Genomic DNA, 22981 nt, shown 5'->3' with positions numbered 1-22981 from the left:
CGCATTTGTTTATTGATCTAGACAAAATAATAGTCAATTTTGATGTTTGATTGTTACTAAACAGTATACCTGGATCAGAAGATTTGATGCCACAGTTAGAAAGTAACTACTTGATTTAAAGAAGTTCATTTGTAGTAATAGTTAAAGCTTTGTATTTTACTTTAATAGAGAAATAAGAAACCGGTTATCTACTTTTTAATCTTCAAGAAAATCAATGAATCTCTAAGCAAAATATAAAACCAGTAACATATTTACAAAAATACGTGCAATTAGCTCCATACGTGTTTAGAAAAGCTTGAGGCACAAGGAAAGAAGCAGCCTGTAGATGAGGCTCTCTCGATCACGAAAAAAGGTAAATAGATTTATACACTTTAAACGTGTTATGTAACCTTAAAAGTAGTAAATATAATAAATGATTCACAAGACATTTATATTGAAATAGATATTTTAGTATTTCACAATCATGTGCATTAAGAGACAACTTATGCTTCATTGGAAGTTTTTTAAGTTTGTAAACTAAAAATTTAGTATTTTCGAGAAGTTGTGATAGATAATATCTTTGAGAAATGTTAATACATTAAAAAAAAAAAAATTAATTTTTAAGTCCAAAAAAGTATTTCATATTTGTCCAAAACCTTTGAGCTAGAATTGAGTATATAAAAAATTCTTTACAACTTGAATTTCAGTTGATGAAGAGCTAGTAATGACAATTACTTAACAACAAAGGCTAATTAGATTTTCATTGCAACAAAGACCTAAAAGCTTGTTTGAAGTCTAAATTAATATGTGAAGCTTGCAGACTTGTTTGACTATTATATAAGACTGCTCCCCTTAAAATCCATATAAACTTCTTCAAAGAAATCCTTATTTAAAAAAGTATTGTTTACATCCAGTGATGTTAAATATCATTGCAAAGTAGCAACTAAAGCAAGAAGCACTTTGACCCTTATTAATTAAAAGGGAACTTTAGAATAAGAGAAGAGAGTTCTAGCAATAACAACCTTTAGTAAATGTTAATGCATTCTCTCAACTACAGAATTCTATTAAAGTGTCTCAAACACAAGAAAATTGATGTATGACCTCTTTGTGATTAATGAATTCAATAAGAATAAAACCATTTGATATTATTAGATTTGAAGTAACAAGTAGATTAAAGAAAAAGAGAATAATAAATCTTCGACGTTTTTAGCTATACCAATCATCTCATTGTTGTAAAAATCCTGAACTACATAAGAATCGATTGGAGATCCTATACACAAACATGATCATGATCTTTTTCTTGATTTTTAGATCAAAATGTAAGAACCGAAGGAAAAGGATCTAGCCAAAAGGTGGGACAAAGTCCCAACAATAGTTTACAAAAATTTAATATTTAAATGTTGTGACTTTCAGATTTTATAATTTTTTAAAACACCTAAATCAAAATAGATTTATTTAAATGTTGTGATATAATTTTTTAATTTTAAAAATCGAGTTACAATCAAAATAGATTTTAAAACCTACGCATTAGGTAATGAATAAAAAAGTAGAGCAAAATAAGCATAATGACTTTTATAATCATAGTAAATACACCTAAATTCTTACCCAATAGAAAACCATGAACGGGAAAAAAAAAATTACAGACAATAGAGGAAGAAAAAGTCAAAATAATGCTAATTAAAATATGTATATATACATATATATAAATTTATCTGCATGTACATACATATATATATATATGTGGGAAAATAAAAGATTTTACTTTTGTTGATGAATGAAAATATTTGTTTATTCAAAAAGTTGCGTTTTTGAGCCGAATAGACGTTGGATCTCAGTGGCGAAGTTCCATGGGAAGATACGAGTAAGCAGGTCAAGGTCTTCGATGCACTTACCAGCTTGGCTCTGTCACCGAACCCCCGCCCGCCCTCTTTCCTTCTTTCTTTAAATCAACCCCCCTCACCCCCTTTCTTCCTCTCCAACTATCCTGCATACGTGTCTTTGATTATTTGATCAACCATGTCTGATATTGCGAAAGACGCTTGGAGAAAATATCTCATACAACTTCAAGCACACCCTCTTAGAACCAAGGTTTCTTCTTTTCAATCTTTGTTGGATTATTCCCTTGTCTCTGTCTTCTTATTCGCTTATTATTCACGGTTTCGTTTTGTTAATGTTGTCTTTTTGGGTTTTTTCTTTCCTAAATTGGGTTCATTTTTGTTCCGGTAGATATATGTATATTCTGTTTCTAATTAACATTTTGTTGGTTTTTTTTTTTTTTTTTAATTTTATTCCTTAGGCAATTACTGCAGGGGTTCTAGCAGGGTGCAGTGATGTAATTGCTCAAAAAATTTCTGGGGTCAAAAAGCTTCAGTTTAGAAGACTGCTTCTCCTCATGGTAAGTTGACTTTAATTATTTCTCAGTCAGGTGGATCACACTATCATTCTGTGCTTGTTTGCCAAGAAAATTCCAAGAGAGATAAAATCTAAACTTTGATTCATATTCTTTTTTATGTGGGTCACTTGACTTGCTAGAATCGAAAGGGTGACTGAAATGGTTTGGTATGTTCAATCATCGTCTTTTATACTATTTTTGGTAGAAATGAATTCCACGAAATAAGGAAAAAAGAAGTGGAATTCATCTGAAAGTATATGTTTTTATCTCTAGAATTTGTGTAATCAAACTGGAAAGAGTCTGATGATTGCTTTAAACAAAATTGTAATTTTGAGAAAATGATCCAACGTTTTGCAATGAAGTTATATATTTGAATTTTGTGCAGCTTTATGGCTTTGCATATGTTGGACCATTTGGCCACTTTCTTCACAAATTGATGGATATTATATTTAAGGGAAAAAAGGGCAACTCAACTGTTGCCAAGAAGGTAAAGTCTTCTTATATGAACTGGGCTCCATTTTTTCTTCTGCGCAATTTATATTATCTCGATTTTTTCAAATAAAACTGCCTTCTTATGTCTACTTTCTGTGGCAGTACAAGTCCAAATGTTGTTTCCTAATTAGAGATTATTAATGGGAAATTTTGTTAATCAGGTGTTATTGGAACAGTTAACTTCTTCTCCATGGAACAACTTCTTTTTCATGATGTACTATGGTTTGGTAGTTGAAGGTATCTGAATCTATCAACTGGTCTCCTTGAACCATACTCATGCTCAATTTATTACAGGCAGTTAAAAATGTGGCATTAGTTTTGTTTTATGGCTTTGCTCCTAATTGAGATTTTTAAGGATGAAAGAGATTTCAATAATCAGTTTTCAAGCGGGTATCTTTGTCATTGCATGCTGTTTTTGTTATGATATTTATCAGCTGCATTACTATTGAAGCTAGGATTTTTCTGCATTTTTACAAAATGGATCCAAAGAAACAAAGCATGATATGTAACCATAGATCCTGAGCCTTGAGATTCCCCAACTCATTTTCATCTTATGTTCACAATAAAGTTTGGAGGAAAAAGATTTGTGAATTATCAGTTGAGATGGGAACTTATTCAGATTTGTGATTAGCATCTAGTTGAGTTTGAGCTGAATTTTGATAAAAAAATTTATTGAAATTGCCTCTTTTCATATATTTTAATTGAAAAGTTTTGTGGGACTTTTTTAAAATCATGGATCAAAACTATAATGTACTGTACAACGATCAGGTTTTTTGTATTTACTCTGACAAGTCTGAGCTGAAATACCCCCTAAAATCTAGCAGAGGGACTAGAAAGTAAAATTTGTCTCAGGATTGATCCTTCTTCTAGGGAAGTAGAAGTTGACAATAATTAAGTGACAGTTTTGTTTGTTTGTTTACTAACTAATTTGGTACCAAGCTACTTCTGATTGATCACCGATTTGTAAACCTTTAGATGGTGCTTCAATCTTTTCAGAAAACATGAGAGTACCATTTATATTTTCTTGTTTGGAGACCTTGTCATTTTTCAGAACCTGATAAATCCAGGCAATTTTGGAAATTTAGAGTGAGAAGAGACTTAAAAATTATGTTGAAGCACGAGAAAGTATTAGTTTCCAGCTGATTTAGTAGGAAAAATATGGGGGAGGTGGTGGTCTTTTCTGCTAATAAGATCATATTATTTTGATTTTTTCTGGGGTAGAAATGGAACACGAAAAAGGAACAGTTGGATTTTAAAATGCTAAGCCAGTATCATATAGATCAGCTGTGAAAGTTGTGGATGTAAATGTTAGTTTCTCAACTTTCCAAATCATGAATTAGTATTCCACTGTTCACCCATGAGAGGAGGCATTTTAGAAATGCTTCTTCAGAAACCTTTTCTGGTCTATTCACGAACATCTAGATAGTGATCTTGTGTTCCTTATTTTCTTTCATTTTTTATCGGATTTGGAAATTCAGAATCCATTCTATGACTGTAATCATGGTAGGGGAAAACGGTCATTGATAATGGAACTAAGATTTATAAATCGTATGCCAACTCAATATCAACTGTGATTTGTGGCTGAAAGCTCACTGTTCTGTCTACTTTTTAGTATGAATGCTTTCGCTGACTTTCCTATAAAATGCTTGTGGTGATTAATGGATGCCTTAATTTCACATGCAATAAGTTTTTTGGTTGTAAATTTTATTGTTTTTCTTTCTTTATAAGTTTCTCTACTTTCTTTCAGGAAGACCATGGGGTCTTGTTAAGAGCAAAGTTCGAAAGGATTACCCTTCGGTTCAGTTAACAGCATGGAAGGTATGGTAATTCTGGACATTATTTTGGACCACATGCAGAGCATTTCAATGGTATGCCCAATATATGACACTTTAGCTATGACATGCAGTTTTGGCCTATTGTTGGATGGGTGAATTACCAGTACATGCCTTTGCAGTTCCGCGTTGTGTTTCACAGCTTTGTTGCCTCATGCTGGTAGGCTTTCAAATCCTGCAGTTCTACTTTCTTTCTTCCTCCAGTTATCCTTCTTTTCAACTGTTCTGATTAACTGCCTTATGCACATGGATCAGTACATCAGTTCATATAGTTAGCCGTTGAGATGATGATATTGATTGTAGAGATAATGCTGAAATTTTTGTCTCAGTCACACATAAGTGGAATTCTAAGGTGCTCTTTGGCCAAAATGTGATCTGTGCCATGCAATTGTGGTTATATTGATTATTGTTTCTAGATATGGTTATCAGCCGGATGAAAATTACTGTAAAGCCAAATAGGTTGGAGATGTCAATAATATGCTATTTCACAAACTTTTATGCTTGCTATGGTGGGTGTACCTCATCTATTATTTGTTATTTTTAAGTGGTGTCGATTTGTTATTGTTCAAGTGAGTTATCATATTTTATAGGACAAGTACCCAATTTAGTTCAATGAACTATAGTGAATATTACATTTTAATTTTAAATATTTTTTTAAATTTTTTTTGTGAAATAAAAAGTGTGAAGTATACATTGAAAAATGAATTCTTTTTACATGTTCTTTTTATTACAAATGAGTTCCCCGAAATTTTGAGGTTGTTTCAAAAACACACTAACTCCGTTAGTTTTAAATAGAAAAAACTGAAAAAGCTTAAACTTGTTTGAATTAGAAAAAAATGAAAGTAAATCAAACTTAAAAAAAAAAAATAAAAAAATACTTAATTCTTCTTCTTCTTCTATCTCCTTCACCATTTATCTTCAATTTGCTTTACTCAAAAGAAAAGGGGCAAAGATGGAGAAGATGGATCCAAGGGTGCCCATCCTCTGGCTCTTTTACTGTGATGGTTAATGGGAAACCCCGTGATTGGTTTAGATCCTCTAGAAGGCTTAGACAAGGCGATCCCTTGTCCCTTTTTCTTTTCACTCTATTTGTGGATACTTTAAGCAGCATGTTGACTAGGGCATTCGAGAGGGGAGTAGTAAAGGGGTTGAGAGTTGGACTTCAGAATGTAGGTGTGTCCTGTGGATGATACAATTTTATTCCTGGAGCATGATAATCAATCTATATTAAACGCTCTAACAATCATCCATGTATTCGAGTATGTCTTAGGGTTGGAAATCGACATGGGAAAAGTGGTCTAGTTGGGACAAACGTAGATAATGACCTTGTTAACTTCTTAGTGGATTTGATTGGATGTGGGAAGCTTTCATGGCCATTACATACTTCGGAGTTCCTTTAAGAGGTAACCCGAGTTGGAAGACTTCTTTGGGGGAGATAAAGATGAAGGTTGCTAGGCGTCTTTAGAGTTGGAGGAGGGGTCTTTTCTCTTTAGGGGGAAGGGTAATCTGGACAAACACTTGTCTAACTAGTATACCACTCTATTATCTCTGCTTGTTTAGGATTCATTTTGAGATAATTGAGATGATCAATGTTAGAGTAAATTTTTTTTTTGGGGGAGGGGGGAGGGGGAGGGGGGGAGGGAGTGAGGGAGATGAGCGTCGAGATACTTAGTTAGATGGGAGACTTATTGTCAATTCAAGTATAATAGGGGTCTGGTGATGCGGAACCCATAATCAACAATGTGATAAAAAACTCGCAATACAAATTAGCACAAAAAACTTAATTCCTGGATAAACACATTCGACTTAATCTACAATTAACTGTGATTGGAATTAAGGTAATATGAATAAATGAGTTGATTAGAATGCCATAAGAAAGATCTTGATAAATAAACATCAATTCTCCACTCAACAAGAAGATTGAAAAAAACATCATTTGTTGAAAAGTTAGAAAGTTTTGAATTTTATTATCTTCAAACTTGAGTCTTGAATACAATTCTTGAGATATATTTATAGTTGTAGGTTAAGTAAAATGCAAGAAAAGAAAATCTCCTAATTAATTACAATCGTTTTTCTAGAAAAATAATAAATTACACAATTAAGAAAATAATAATAATTAATATAGATATGGTTGCCTATCTTGAATTAAATAAGATTTCTTTCTAATATTGTTGAGATGTTATCGTCCATGAAAAGATTTTTGAATTAAATATGATATGAACTTAAAATATGAGAAGATCTCTAGATGATTTTTTAATTTTAAAGAAATTTTTTTGAGAATTTCTTAATTTAAAGAAGATCTCTAGAACTCTTAATTTTCATATAGGAAAATAAGTGAATCTTGCCATGATCTTGGGAATCCGTCCATGATTTTATCCATGATCTTGTGAATTAAATGTTTTTGATTTAATATCCTTTTTTTTTTGGAAAGAAGTATCCCACCATGATCTTGTGTTTAATGCATTTGATTTCCCACATGTTGATTTTACTTCTTTTTTGAAATATATGATCTTGGCTTAGAAACTTAGAATGATATGATTGGATTCAACTTGGATTAGATTTTTGAAATTCCTTGATCTTGGTTTCTTTTTTATCATTTGAGAAAGATATGGAGAAGAAAAAGAAACTTTTCTTCTTGAGAGAAAAATCTCTCGAGTGGGAAAAATCTCTCAAGGGTAGGGAAGATTTTCTCATGTGTTACTCTCGGATTTTAATAGAATTTTGGACTCTTTATTGGCCTATTCTTTTCTTGGCTTGGTTGGTTGCTTGAATAGTACAAGCCATCCGTGTTTACATCATCTGGATATCGGGAATCATAGATGAAGGAATTTATCCCTATTGACGAAATGACTATGACACTTTCCTTGTGAAGCAAACTCTCTATGACATAAGGTGATATACGGTATCTACGGAAGTGATAGGGATGCGTGGGAAGCTCTTGCTAGTAGAACCACGAGTCATTGAAGTCCCTGAAAATTCATTTCCCAAACCCATCCATTGTTTTACCCACTCACTTGTATTCAAGTGGGAAATGGCTCTAGGACACTTTTCAGGGAAGATTTGTGGTTGGGGGACCAGATCTTAGCCACCAAATTCTCGAGGCTTTGGTAGTTATCTACTAGACATAGTACTTGCATCTCAAGCTTCATCATTAACATTGGTAACAACCTATCTTGGAACTTTCACTTCAATTGAAACCTATTTGATAAAGAGACTGCCAATTTGACAACTTTATTGAATTTACTTAAACCTATATACACGACCATGCAACCTGTAGAAAATAAAAGAATCAATTCAGTTTTTGTTTTTTGTTGTTATGAACCTAGTGTTTAGTCTAGTGGAGGTAATCACAAAGTTGGTGAGGTATAACAGATTTTGTTATTCCTCATTCCCATAAAGTTGTTAGAATTTTCTTAGGTTTTTGTTAGAATTTGGTTGCATGTTTCCTATAAATTGACACCTTATGCTGATGGAAAAATTTGGCAGAAGTAGAATTTCAATTCTCTAAAACTTCATGGTATCAGAGCATACCTGATTCAAGTGAATCATTCTTGCTTTGTCGAAGTCACAAATGGCCACAGGTGAGCTTCCGTCTTCTCCACCCGAGGTCTCTTTGGGTTCCTATCATCACATATCCATCAACAACGGTGTGGATGAAATGTCTTCGTCCTTTATCACAGGACACAAACTAAAAGGCAATAATTACCTTCAATGGTCGTCGTTCGTTCTGCTGTTCATCCGAGGTAAGGGGCGCGACGAGTATCTCACTGGCGAACTCATACCTCCTCCCGCGGCTGACCTGAAGGCTCGTACATGGAAGATCGAAAACAGCATGGTCAAGTCATAGCTCATAACTTCAATGACTCCAGAAATCAAAGAGAATTTCTTTCTCTATGAGACCACACATGAGATTTGGGAAGCGGCTCAGGAATTTTACTCCAACAAGGAGAACACCTCTGTCATCTTTGAGATAGAATCGACTCTTCACGATCTTCGGTAAGGTGAGTTAAGCGTAACCCAATATTATAATGTTTTGACCCGCAGCTGGCAGCAATTGGATATCTTTGAAGAGCATCGATGGAGCTGTCTCGAAAATGCGAAAATCTTCAAATCGATTGTTGAACAGAAGGGAGTCTTCAAATTTCTTATGGGATTAAACAAAAACCTCGATGAGGTTCGGGGACGCGTGCTGAGTATCAAGCCATTGCCGTGTCTTTGTGAGGCCTTCTCTGAGATTCGGCGAGAAGAAAGCCGAAGGGAGTTCATGCTAGGAGACGCCGAACTCACCCACCAGACCAGAAATTCCTTTGCGCTCACAACTTGAGAACTGGATGCTCATACAAAGAAGATGAGACCCTGGTGTGACCATTGTAGGAAGCTTAGGCACACACGCGAAAAGTGTTTGAAGCTTCATGGCAAGCCGAATGATTAGAAGCTCTTCAAGCCAGAAAACTCAATCAAGCACCAGGGAAATCACGTGACTACTGAAGAAATTCACTTGCTACTGTGGAGAGAAGTCTCTTTAGTCCTGAACAGCTGGAAGCTCTCTAGCGCATGCTGTCCCAGAAAAGTTACTCGGTCAGTGCTTCAGTGGCACACAAAGGTAATATTTTTTGTTTGTCTGCTTACTCAGAAAAGGGCAGGTTTGGGTTGTAGACTCAGGAGCATCTGATCATTTGACTGGAGATGCCTCAATATTTCAAAAATACAGCAAGTGTAAAGAAGATTATTCAATCAAAATTGCTGATGGGTCCCTCTCAAAAGTGGCAGGAACGGGTTCTGTAAATTTGTCTCCAAATTTGACTCTCTGCTCAGTCCTTCATGTTCCAAATCTGGATTGTAATTTGTTATCAGTAAGCAAGTTATGTGAAGATTTAAATTGTGCTACCAAGTTTGTCTCTAACATGTGTGAATTTCAGGACTTGGACTCGGAAAGGATGATTGATAATGCTAGGATGAGCTCAGGACTATACTTGCTTCAAATCAATGCTTCGAGAAGACAAACTCACAATGCAATATATGCAAACTCTGTTTTTGCAAATAATGACCATGATATTATGTTGTGGCACTATAAAGTAGGACATTTAAATTTCGTGTATCTAAAAAGGTTGTTCCCCTTGCTATTCAAAGAAAAAGATCCTATTTCATTTCAATGTGAAGTATGCCAATTTTTTAAGCATGTTCAAAGTTCAAATCAATATTTCTAGAAGACAAACTCACAATGCAGTATGTGCAAACTCTATTTCTGCAAATAATGACCATGATATTATGTTGTGGTAGTATAAAATAGGACATTTGAATTTCGTGTATCTGAAAAAGTTGTTCTCTTACTATTCAAAGAAAAAGATCCTATTTCATTTCAGTATGAAGTATACCAATTTTCTAAGTTTGTTCGAAGTTCAAATTAATGCTTCAAATCAATGCTTCTAGAAGACAAATTCACAATGTGGTATGTGCAAACTCTGGTTCTGCAAATAATGACAATGATATTATGTTGTGACACTATAAAGTAGGATATTTAAATTTCATGTATCTGAAAAAGTTGTTCCCCTTACTATTCAAAGAAAAAGATCCTATTTCATTTCAGTGTGAAGTATACTAATTTTCTAAGTATGTTCGAAATTCATTTCCTAGTCTACCATACAAACCCTCAAAACCATTTATATTTATTCATAATGATGTATGGGGACTTTCCAGGGTCACCAACATCACCGGAACTAGGTAGTTTGTATCATTTATTGATGATCATACAAGAATTACCTAGGTGTTTCTTATGAAAGAAAAATATGAAATTGGACATCTCTTTAAAAAATTCCATACAATGATCCAAACACAATTTCATGCTATCATCCAAGTATTGAAATCCGACAATTCTTGTGAATACTTTGAAGCCACCCTTGAGAAAGATTTTACTGAACATGGTATTATTCACCAAAGCTCTTATGCACAAAACGGCATAGCCGAGAGGAAAAATAGACACATTTTTGAGATAGCTAGATCAATCATGTTCACCACTCATGTACCAAAATTTTTCTGGGGAGAGGCTGTTCTCACTGCTACTTGATAAACCGGATGCCCTCCCGTGTCCTAAAGTTCCAATCATCTTACACCATTCTTTCACAAATCTTTTCTGAATCTCATATCTTAAACACATTACCACTCAAAGTCTTTGGTTGTTCAACATATGTTCATATTCACACTCATCTCTGTGAGAAACTTGACCCAAGGGCCCTTAAATGCATATTTGTTGGATACTCTGCTAATAAAAAAGGATACAAATGTTTAGTTTCGGAAATTCGTCGATTTTATAACACAATGGATGTCACATTTTTTGAAAACCAACTATTTTACTCAACAACTGATATTCAGGGGGAGATATTTACTCAAAAATATCAGTTGTGGGATGTAAGCATACCTCCTCTATATCCACAGAGTCACCCTCCACCAGATAAACTCTCTCTGGAGCCTAAACCTACAACCTCACATAAACATAAAAAACCTGAACCAAAGCTAGTTACAGAGAACACAGTACCTGCAACTAGTGAGTTATGTGTCTATATTAGAAGAAACAAAGGTAAGACACCTGAATCATCTAACCCTTGCCATGAATCCACCATTGATCCTGTTGCCCAGAAATTGACAGGTAATTAGAATTCTATTCCTACTACAGATACTGACATTGACATACCTATTGTTTTGAGAAAAGGGATTCGGACATGCACCAAATATTCTATACAAGACTATATTTCATTAAACAAGTTGTCTTCGGAACATTATGCTTTTGTGTGCAGGTTAGACAGTAGCTCATCAGAGTTTAAAACAATCCATGAACCTTTGAAAATACCTGAATGGAGGATGGCTGTTCAAGAGGAAATTAAGGCACTTGAAAAGAACGGAACATGGAAATTAATTGATCTAGCTCTAGGAAAATATCAAATGGGGTGCAAGTGGGTATTCACAACTAAATACAATCCAGATGGAAGTGTGAATCGGTATAAAGCTCGACTAGCAGCCAAAGGCTACACTCAGTCATATAGAATAGACTATCAAAAGACATTTGCTTCGGTAGCCAAATACAATATAATTCGGGTATTTCTCTCACTCGCCTCTAATCTTAATTGGCCACTCTGTCAGCTAGATGTGAAGAATGCATTTCTTAATAGTGATCTAGAGGAAGAAGTGTATATGGACATACTACTAGGATTTGAACTAGCAGATAGTCCTCAGAAAGTATACAAGCTGAAAAAGTTACTCTATGTTCTAAAGCAATTTCCAAGGGCATGGTTTGATAGATTCACAAGAGCAGTAAAACGGGAAGGATATGAGCAATGTCAGTTTGATCATACACTATTTGTCAAGCATTGTATCTCAGGTAAGAAAGCTATCTTGATTGTATATGTAGATGATATCATCCTTACAGGAGATCATATTGAGAAGATTCAGAAGCTCAAAGAATTCTTAGCCAAAGAGTTTGAAATTAAAGGTCTCGGAGTACTAAAGTACTTCCTCGGAATGGAGGTGGCTAGATCTAAGAAAGAAATTTTAGTATCTCAACGAAAGTATGTTCTGCATCTTCTGAGGGAGACTGAGATGCTAGGAAGTAAGCCTGCTGACACTCCTATGGATCTAACCATCAAACTTGGATATGAAATTAGTGATAAAACAATTGATAGAGAAATGTATCAAAAACTAGTTGGGAAGCTCATCTACCTAGCACATACAAGACCCGACATCAGTTTTGCAGTAAGTACAGTGAGTCAATTCATGAATCAGTCAACTGAAGAATACATGAAAGCGGTATATTGAATTGTAAGATACCTAAAGATGACTTTAGGATAATGATTGTTTTTTCAAAAGACAGTGAAAAGAGATGTTGAAATCTACGCTTATGTAGATTGGGCAGACTCAATAAACGACAAACGGTCTACATCAGGGTATTGTATCTATGTTTGAGGAAACTTGGTCACCTGACATAGTAAGAAACAGTCAGTTGTATCTCGTAGTAGTGCAGAATATGAGTTTAGGGCACTTGCTCATGGTATATGTGAAGGTATGTGGCTAAGAAGGATACTTGTCGAAATAAAGGTTCCTAACAACATTTGTATGAAAGTTTGGTGTAATAATCAATCAACCATCAGTATGGTTAAGAATCATGTACATCATGACATAACTAAACATGTGGAAATTGATCCTCACTTTATCAAAGAGAAGTTAGAAGATAGGACTATAACACTTATTCGCATTTCAACTAGTCAACAGATTGCAGACATCCTAACAAAGCCTCTACCAAAAAGGATCTTTGATGACATAACATTCAATCTAGATTTACTCAACATATACGTAAACTAGATTGAGGGAGAGTGTAGAAAATGAAAGAATCAATTCAGTTTTTATTTTTTGTTGTTACTAGCCTAGTGGAGGTAATCATAAAGTTGGTGAGGTATAACAAATTTTGTTATTCCTCCTTCCCATAAAGTTGTTAGAATTTTGTTAGGTTTTTGTTAGAATTTGGTTGTATGTTTCCTATAAATTGACACCTTATGGTGATGGAAAATTAGGCAGAAGTAGAATTTCCATGATAGCTGAATTTGGATCCTTAACTCTTCTGGCTTATTCATTTGCAAATCCTTCTATACTCACCTCATAACAAAACCCAGTGACATAAAATTTCACATTGCCAAAGCATTTTGGAAAGCTAGAGTTCCTTCAAAAGTGAAGGTTTTTTCTTAGACTACTATTAACCAGAAGCTCAAAACTAATGATCTGATTCAAGTCCGGTGCCCCCACCGTGCCTTCTCCCTTGATGTATGTGTTATATGCTTCAGAGATGGTGTGACTCATTCCCATTTATTCTTATTACTGCTCCATGACTTGGAGAATGTGGGTGGATCTTATGAATAAGTTTGACATCATCTAGGTCGTGCCCCCTATTGTTGAGTGCCTATGAATTCATGCTTATAGGGAGTGGGTGTGAGGAAAGCAACCACTGAAGGGGCTATTTTTGTCTGACTCTGGTGCATTTGGCTTGCAAGAAATAATAAGATCTTTCACGATCGGTCCATGTCCTCCTACGAGCTTAGTGCGACTGTTTCGTTCATGGTCTCACTTTTGGGCTAAAGTTCATGGTTATTTCCAGGAGAGTGGCATCCTGGAGCTCCATCGAAATTGGGACTGTATCATTTCTATAGGATAAGGGTGTAGTGGTGTTTCACATGTGCTTTTTCTTTCCGTTGTTTCTTTTTTTTGGAGGATGTCTTATTCCCTATTTCTGTTATCTATCTCTTTTCCTCCTATTTAATATTACTTTTTTTATCAAAAAAATAAATGTTGCATGACAAATTGTGTAAAAATAATATATAATGGATATTATACATATATATATAAACAGATTAACATAGAATTGGAATTCATTTCTATGCTAATTTGTTCCAAACTAAACTGTCGTGGAATAAAACGTCCTTCATTTTCTAGTGATAAGAAAATTAGAAAACATACTTTTAGATTTTTTCTGAATTGAAAGGAAAGTTTATAACAAACCTAGTTTTGTTCATTTTAAACTGAATTAGGAGTTTTTTTTTTTTTTTAAAATTATGTCTGTCGAGAACAACCGGTTGCCAACAGAAGGATATAAACAGGAAAACAAAGGATTCGCAGGGGAGCAGAAGTAGCTTACAAGCTTCAGCTGCCCCCTTCCTCTCAAATCTACTTGGTGTTTCATGTATCACATCTCAAGAAATATATTGAAGGAGGAGACATGGTGATAGAGAACTTACTAGGCAAGACAGGAGAAGACGTACCCAGTGTTCAACCCTAACAAATACTACAACACCAGGTCATCCTACAAGAAACACTGCCTGTAAAACAAGTTCTGATACAGTGGGACGACACTTCATTAGAAGAATGTATTTGGGAAGATTATGAGCATATACAACAACAGTTTCCACATCTTAACCTTGAGGACAAGGTTAATGCTCTGGGAGAGTGTATTGCCAAGAAACCACTGAAGCCTCTGGCGGTTTACTACAAAAGAAAGGGTAAAATGGGTAATATGTATGCAGGGGCAAAAGAGACCTTTCCCGTGTAACCGATTATGGTTAGGGTTGGTGAAATAGAAAAACCGACTGAAAGAGATTCTTATCTGCAGGCTGTTCGGCCATTGCAACCTCCAGACACGCCTGAAGTTTCCCGCTCCCCTCTCTCACTTATTTTCTCCGCCATTTGTAGCTTATAAATAGTCCAGATCTCTATGAATGAAAGCATGAAACAAAATCTATTTACCTCCAGCAATCAATTTCTCTCTTTCTCTGTTATTTCTCTCTCCCTCTCTCTCTCTCTTTGCAGATCAGAGCCATGAGTAAGGCTTTTGACAGCTGTTATGTTCTTTTACCCTTTGGTATGAAATCTAGCGCTAAGAATGTACTAAGATATCATTGTTTGTACCCAATCTCGTAAAATTTATCACATAGCATTAATTTGTTCCATTGCCTGCAAGGACCACTATCACCATCGGTCTTAGGGAGAATGAAGGAAAAAAAAGGAATATTGATATAGAATTATCCCTTGGTAATTATATTATATTTTCGTTTGAGGAGTAATAATTAAACTCCCCGGAAATGTTAATTGAGAATGTAGTAAGATATTAAAGGCTTATTGAAAATTAATTAAAATGTTAAGTTCATACTTTATAGAAGTCAAAGACTAAGTAAATAATACATGTAATTTAGGATCAAATATGTAATTTATTCCTTTGCCAACTCTTGGAAAGAAACTGATGGAGTATGCTGCATGCTCAAAGGTCATCAGAGCAGTTTCTTTCAGCAGCTCAAATTTTCTCCCTCAAGACGAGGCATCTGCAGCCCATCTAAATCTAAAGCCTCTAAATTCAAAGATCTCAAGCTACATGAGAAGTGGTTTGATTCAGGAAGCCCAGAAGCTATTTGATGAAATGTTCGAGATGTTGTTTCTTGGACAATTATGATTTCAGGACTTGCAAGAGCTGGACGGATTATTGAAGCTCGACATCTGTTTGAAGACATGCCCATAAAGGATATTCAAGCTTGGAATGCCATGATAGTTGGATATTTAGAAAATGGGCATGTTGACCCAGCAAAACTTTTGTTTCAACAAATGCCCAAACGGGATTTTGAGTCTTGGAAGCTATTTATAGGTGGGTTGGTAAATTGTAGACAAGTTAGTGATGGTATGAAGTATTTCATGGAAATGCCTCATAAATGTCAAAAGACTTGGAATTCTATCCTGCTAAGACTGATAAGAAATGGCCAAATGCATGAGGCTCATGCATTTCTAGAGAAAAGCCCATATGGTGATGTTGTGTCGTGGACAAATTTGATTGTTGGATATTTTGAAATAGGTGACGTTGGAAGCGCCATTAAGCTCTTTGAAATGATGCCCGCCCGAGATGCCACCATGTGGAATGTTATAATATTTGGATTAGGAGAAAATAACCATGGGGAAGAAGGTGTGAAATTTTTTCTCAGAATGAGAGAGTCTGGTCCATTCCCTGATGAAGCTACATTTACTAGTGTTCTTACAATCTGTTCATGCTTGCCATCCTTACGACTTGGAAGACAAACTCACACACTGGCAATTAAAATGGGATTCAATCATTTCACAGCTGTTTCTAATGCAATGGTCACAATGTATGCAAGATGTGGAAATGTACACTCTGCGTTGGTTGAATTTTCATCCATGCCACACCATGATGTCATTTCTTGGAATTCTATAATCTGTGGATTTGCTCACCATGGAAATGCTGAAAAAGCTTTGGAAATATTCGAGCAAATGAGACCAGCAAATGTTAAACCAAATCAAATTACCTTTATAGGAGTTCTGTCTGCCTGTAGTCATGTAGGTTTGGTGGCAAAGGGCAAATTTTACTTCGATTATATGAAAAACAAATGTCTTCTTCAACCAACAACTGAGCATTATACGTGCATTGTTGATTTATTGGGGAGATTTGGACTCATAGATGAGGCAATGCATGTTTTAGATGACATGAGAGCTGATGGAATCGAAATTCCTGCAAGTGTTTGGGGAGCTTTGCTGGGAGCCTGTAGAATACACAATAAGATGGAGTTGGGTGAGATTGCTGGAGAGAAGGTTTTAGAAGTAGAGCCTGATAACTCAGGCGTCTACCTAATTTTGTCAGAAATGTATTTGACTTGTGGAAGAATTGAAGATGCCGAGAGAATTTGGTACAAAATGAAAGAGAAGAGGGTCAAGAAGCAACCGGGTTGTAGTTGGCTAGAGATAAATGACAGTGCTCATGTATTTCTTTCAGGTGACTGTTCACATTATGAATTCTCCAACATCTATTATGTTCTACACTTGTTACAAACAGAGATGGAGAGTAACATATTAAAGTCAAATATTGCTAGGAAGCAGTTAGAAAGTTCACATGCCTGTTATGGCTAAAAGTATATTGCTTGCACATCGTATCAGATTTAGTTATAGGGAAACAAGAATCCAATCAGTGCAAACATCGACAACCATATGCATTTAGCTTAGAGCTCAAAGTTGGCACATTTTTGATATTCCCAGAATGCAAATCGAAGGATCCATGGAAGGATAAAATCTTTTCGCTGACAAAGAAGAAACATATTGCCGAAAATATAATTGGATTGATATGCTCACGTTGTGACATGTAAATTAAAATGAAAGCATTCTTTAAGAAGACAACAAACAAGAAATAACAACCAAAGATGATCTTAATAAGAGTTAAAGAGGAAAATTTCATCCATACCCAAACTGCAAAGAGATTAATCAGTTAGAGAAGTATTGTTGGTACAAACTTGGAGTGCAGTGTAGGTCTTGCAAGGAATTTGGACATGTTGAGAAGGTCTGCAAGTTCAAAATCAATAAGAAACGAAAAACTCATGTTGTTGATAATCTGGAGAAATTGTTTTTGGCACTTGCTACTCAACTAGCTTTTTGCGGTGAGACTTTGCTGATTGACAGTGGCTGTAGCCATCTCACGAGTCCTGACTGAGGCACATCCAAGATTCTTGACGCCTCATACAACTCAAGAATGAAGATAGGAAATGAAAAGTATTTAGAGGTGGAAAGAAGAGGATACGTAGCTGTGACCACTTAAAAAGGTACTAAAACCTTCTATTGATATTCTTTTGTGCTTAAGCTTTAATTTGTTGAGTGTGGACCAAATCCTTCAAAAAAGTATTCTGAATGATACTAATGGCACTATAAATGATATCCTTCAAAAAAGCTTTAATTTGGTATTTGATAATATGTTTTGCACTATAAATGATACTAATGGCACTAAATTGAAGAAAGTTGGGATGAAAAAAATAGATATTCCTCTCTAAATCTAGATAATGCTCATGCAGTAAATGTCATGAGGATGACACTATCTCATTAAAAGATTGAGCATCGCCACTTGCAGTCCCTTAAAAGTTTGTTTTATAAAGATTTACTCCAAAACATGCCTGCAGAGGAGAAAGTTTTGGATACATGGAATCTCTGAAACAGGCAGGTAGAGTAGGCTGCCCTTTCTGAAAGGGTAAAACTTGGAGAGCCTCAAACAAGCAGCAATTTGTACACATGAAAAAGTGTGGTACAATGAATATTTGTTCCTTAAATGGAAGCAAGTACTTTCTAATTTTCACAGATGATCTTAAATGATGCGCTTGGTTTATTTCCTAAGTCATTTGGTTGGAAATCAAAGTGGGATGAGAATCTAGGTTGTTAGGTCTGATAATGAATCTGAAAATACAAACAAGAGGGTTGATAATTTTTATGAGAATACTAGTCTTCATCACCAACTAACAGTCCACTACACCCCTCAACAAAATGGGGTGAGTGAATGAAAGAATAGGAGCATCCTGTAAGTGGCTAGATGTTTGCTGTATAGAAAAAAACGCAAAGAAATTCTGGGGTGAAGCAAATGGTACTGCTGTGTACATATTGAATTGGCTGCCCACTAAAGCCTTGAAGAACATGACTTCGTTTGAAGCTTATTTTGGTAAAAAACTAGTAATAGAGCACTTCAGAGTATTTGGAATCATATGCTACGTTTATGTTCTTGATGTGGAGAAATGAAGGGTTTGTAGACCATTTCAAGGGAAGACGACATGTTCCTTAAAAATTAGCAATGGTTAAATATAGGGTTTGTAGACAGTTTGAAACCTGGCCCAGGCACTATATGGTTGCTAAGAAACTTAGCAATTTGTCCTTAAGGGCTTTTGTACAATTTCAAGGGAAGACAATTACTACTTCCTAATAATTGATCATCTTACTATATCCAGATGACCTATAGGTGACTGGAAGCAATAAGGGCCTGTAGACAATTTCAAGGCTCAAATGAAAGAGTTTAAGCTGACACGTTAACTGCCACGTGTAAAAAGAATACTACATCACCTTCCCCATGTACACTTGATTAACAGAGTTAACATATATGTTCACGGACATTTTCTTTCCATCCAATAAAGGGTTTATTCGAACATAAATTAAAAGTTCAGTGTGTATTTGAACCTAAAAAATGTGTATGAGTTTATTTGAAGATTTTTGAATATTACTAGAATATTTTGCTTATTTTAGCCATAAATTTGTATTTGAGTGTTCCCTTAATAAAACCCAGAAAAATTCTGCATCATTTTGCGACCTTTTTAGTCCAAACCAACAGAAACTCAGGGTTGCATAATTGTATATTATTGTCTCTTTCATGTGAATTTCATGTTGTCATTGTTACAAAATATAGGATTGTTTGGTTCTCTTTTTCTTTTGATATTATACTATGTAAAAAGGTGCTACCTCTCAACTATGACTGCAAAACCTAGAATTTTCATAAAACTTGATTTCCCATATGTAAGATCTTTTTTTCTGACTTGAGGCTGATGCTGCCAAATATTGCTGGTAAGAACACTATCATCTCTGTACTCTGTCTTCTTAGCATTTATAGGACTTTTATTGTTGTCATTATGCATGATAACCTTAGACTGTGGTTTTGGATGTCTATTATAATTCTTCGAAAGTGAGGATCATTTGCGTTCAACCCTGTTTTTGGTTCTTGTCATTATTTGGACATGGAGTCATATGATTCTATTAGTAGAGAGATCTCTCTGTCTAATTGCAAGTAAAAAAAGATTGTGAATGAAAGGATAAAATACTATGGATGATTAAAATTTGAAAAAATAAAAGAAAGGAAGGGATTGTTGTAATATTTTGGTTGGTTTAGTTTTATAAAGGAAACAATAAAGTACTTTGGGAAAATAGTCAGTAATACCCTCTATCAATAGAAAATGAAATTAAATAGTAAGGATAAAATAAAAAGTTTTCCTTTTAAAATTTTAAGCACTTTCATATCTCCTAATTTGGAGGAATAAAAGATTAAAGTGTTAAAGGAAAGAGACAGATGTTACCATATCTTCATTTTATTAACTACTAATTATTTTTGTTTAAATAAGTGCAAGGAGGGTAGACATCCTTCCATTTCCTTTTCTTTTGTCTACTTTCTTCAATTCAAAATATTGACACTTGCAAAAATGCATGAAATAAACAAGAAAAGTGTACTCTAGATCCAAATGAAGTAAATGAAATTACCAGGACTAGGTTGGAGAGACACTGACTTCAAATTGGACGAGCTCTAATATTTGAGCTGTTGTCCTCATCATAGTCTTAATCTTCTTTTTATATGCTGTGAATCGAGTGAAGTCAATGGTGAGAGCTGGCAAAAGTCAAATAAAAAAACTGAAGTTGTCTTTGTATGTCATGAATCACATGAGGGGAGAATCTGTTTGATATGTAATTCTTTGGAATCCTTACTACTGATGGTAGAGAAACATCTTGATGCTCCATGTTATGAGTAATATTATGGTATATTAGGGAGAACAAATGATGTGTTAAGTGGTTGGATAAGTGTATTGGGGAGAATAGGTCGGTATGTATTTATGTGTAAAACAATGTGTTAAATATGGACATATATATTGGGGAGGATAAGTCTAGATAAGGACAAGGAGGTAGTTAATTAACTTCTAGATAATTACCCTTTCTCTAGTATAAATACATGCAGTCTTTGATAAATTTTTAGGCAAGAAAAAATTTATGAAAAAATGTTGAGTACTTTCTTAGTCAAGAGATTATTGGATTCTCTCTTAACGAGTCTGTACTATTCACAATATTCCATGACGAAATCCATAAGTTCAGACTAATACTTCACAATAGCCAAAATGTTGCCATGCAGGTTTTAGGGGTATTTGAACTCCCTTATCAGTCTCAACTATCCAACTTTTATCATGTATAATACATATTAACTATTTGCTCTTTAGCAGTGGATTATTATTATTATTTGTAAATTTTATGCAACAGACCCATCACCGCAATGGATTTTATCAAACCTACTCTATTGTGATATATATAAATGTCATCCTCCCCTTAAAGAATGCATGTGGATTTCTAATTTTTCCTACATTGATAATTCCTAATTTACTGGAAAATATTTAGAATAACTCTATCGTGCATCATTGTAGTTGCATTCTTCCATCTCTTTTTTTAGAATTTAAAGATCACAAAAGCTATTCTACCCAGAGAAATTTGAGTTCATTATTCTTCTTGTCTCAGAAGTAGTATTTTGATGTCAGGTTTTTCAACGCATTGATGTCCTGAGTAAAGATTTTGATAATATAGTAGAACTTGAATTGGGAGCTCCATGGCCATTTCCACCTGTTGAAGTGACTGCTACATTAGCCCACAAGTTTGAACTCATAGGTTGGTGGTTCTTAATGAACCTAATTCTTATACTGTTATCCTTATCATCTGGCATTCATTACTCCATTACATTTTGTGTAAATGCCATAACAATTGATTGTGATAATGCCCAGGAACATCAAATATCAAAATAACATTTGAGAAAACAACTGTAAAAACAACTGGGAACCTATCACAACTTCCACCTTTAGATGTGCCTAGAATTCCAGATGCCTTGAGGCCCCCATCTAACACGGGAACTGGTGAATTTGAGGTTACCTATCTCGATGCTGATACACGAATCACCAGAGGCGATAGAGGGGAGCTTAGGGTTTTTGTGATCTCGTAACAACTCGACATGCACAGCTTCTTGTCACTTGAATTGTATTTGTACATCAACTCCTGCTGTATATATGAACGAGCTCAAAAAAAACTTTGGAGCAAGCATTTGGTTTCTCCGAGGAAAGAGGAAAAAATCAAGCAGAATACAATTATATGTTTTTGATCTACAAATCGAATGGCATTCTCCTGTTATTGATTCTTACTACATTTGGCAACTCAATGTTATGCAGATGAATCTTCACAGAGCAGATTGCCATAAAGATGAGAAGAAGCATCCACAATAATTTCTTATTCTGCACAACTAATTCGTGCATGTTCTTCTATTTACTTATGTAGATATATTTGTTTGCTAAATCACATTTGTAGTCTCCAAAATTTGAGCAAAATTTTAATTTGGTCCTTAAAAGTGTTTTGTATATCTGAAATTTTCTGTCTTCTTCAAGAACAGCATTTTCAGTCTGATCTCATTAGGATATATGCATTGTTGTTTTCTTGTATTTCTGTAGTTTTTAGTCTGATATTTGTGTCTGTCTGTTTAAGGCTAAACATTATTCTATATATGCCAATGGCATCTTGGGGTTGGATTGTTGTTTCATGGTGATAAAACACATGCATTCTTGCTTGTCTAAAAAGCTTGAAGTATGTGGGCTCCTGAAGTCCCAGTAATAAATCTAAATGAAAACCAACAATAAATAATGTGTGGCATTTGGTTTAATTATGTCACCTTCTTATTCATTATTATTATTTTTTAAATATTTTTCTTATTTTTAGTCTCAACTTTTACATTTAATACATAATTAAATAAATTTTAATTATATTTTCAGTTTCATGTTAATATATTTGCATTTGTATTTGTCGAAAAAAAAAAATCACAGAAATAACTAATTTGAAAAGGATAATAAAAATCTTCTTAAAAGCTATTTTAAGATGAAATATTTTGGTGACCAAAAAAAAAAAAAAAACAATTGATCTTAACTATGAAAATTACAAAAAATAATTTTATTTATTTATTTATGTAATTACATTAATTGCAATTTGCAAGAATGTAGCTAATTCTTTCTATTTATTTATTTATTTATTTTTTATGAAAAATAAAATTTATGTGATTAATAATGCATTTAAAATATTAGGTAAGTCTAGTAAAAGAATATTGACATACCATTAAGGGAATCACAAGAACGTTGACACATTACAAAAGTGTTTGAAGATTAAATTATAAATAAAA

At 34.4% G+C, this 22981-nt stretch overlaps 1 protein-coding gene across 7 annotated transcripts; it reads left to right on the top strand.

Moving 5' to 3' along the window:
• The first annotated feature begins 1742 nt into the window (after positions 1-1742).
• Positions 1743-21688, top strand: LOC148266633 (peroxisomal membrane protein PMP22-like). 7 transcript variants are annotated; one of them, XR_015817621.1, is made up of 9 exons: positions 1743-2067; positions 2276-2374; positions 2757-2858; positions 3025-3100; positions 4611-4681; positions 4770-4855; positions 8182-8276; positions 8376-9298; positions 9615-17463. XR_015817621.1 is itself a non-coding variant. In XM_088215258.1 (7 exons), exons 1-7 carry the CDS (start codon positions 1996-1998, stop codon positions 21331-21333), a joined length of 531 nt encoding a protein of 176 aa, XP_088071384.1. In that variant the 5' UTR covers positions 1743-1995; the 3' UTR covers positions 21334-21436. The 7 variants fall into 7 exon arrangements, 4 of the variants coding, with proteins under 4 accessions (XP_088071384.1, XP_088071385.1, XP_088071382.1 ...); XR_015817619.1 differs by having other exon boundaries at positions 8182-9298; XR_015817618.1 differs by lacking the exons at positions 8182-8276; positions 8376-9298; positions 9615-17463 and adding exons at positions 21309-21435; positions 21549-21688 and having other exon boundaries at positions 1744-2067.
• Positions 21689-22981: the final 1293 nt, after the last annotated feature.

Source organism: Carica papaya, chromosome 3 (assembly GCF_054855325.1).
Source record: "Carica papaya isolate Zhongbai chromosome 3, ASM5485532v1, whole genome shotgun sequence".
Taxonomy (NCBI): domain Eukaryota; kingdom Viridiplantae; phylum Streptophyta; class Magnoliopsida; order Brassicales; family Caricaceae; genus Carica; species Carica papaya.
Note: the sequence above shows the minus strand (reverse complement) of the source record. Positions and strands in the feature narration are given on the sequence as shown.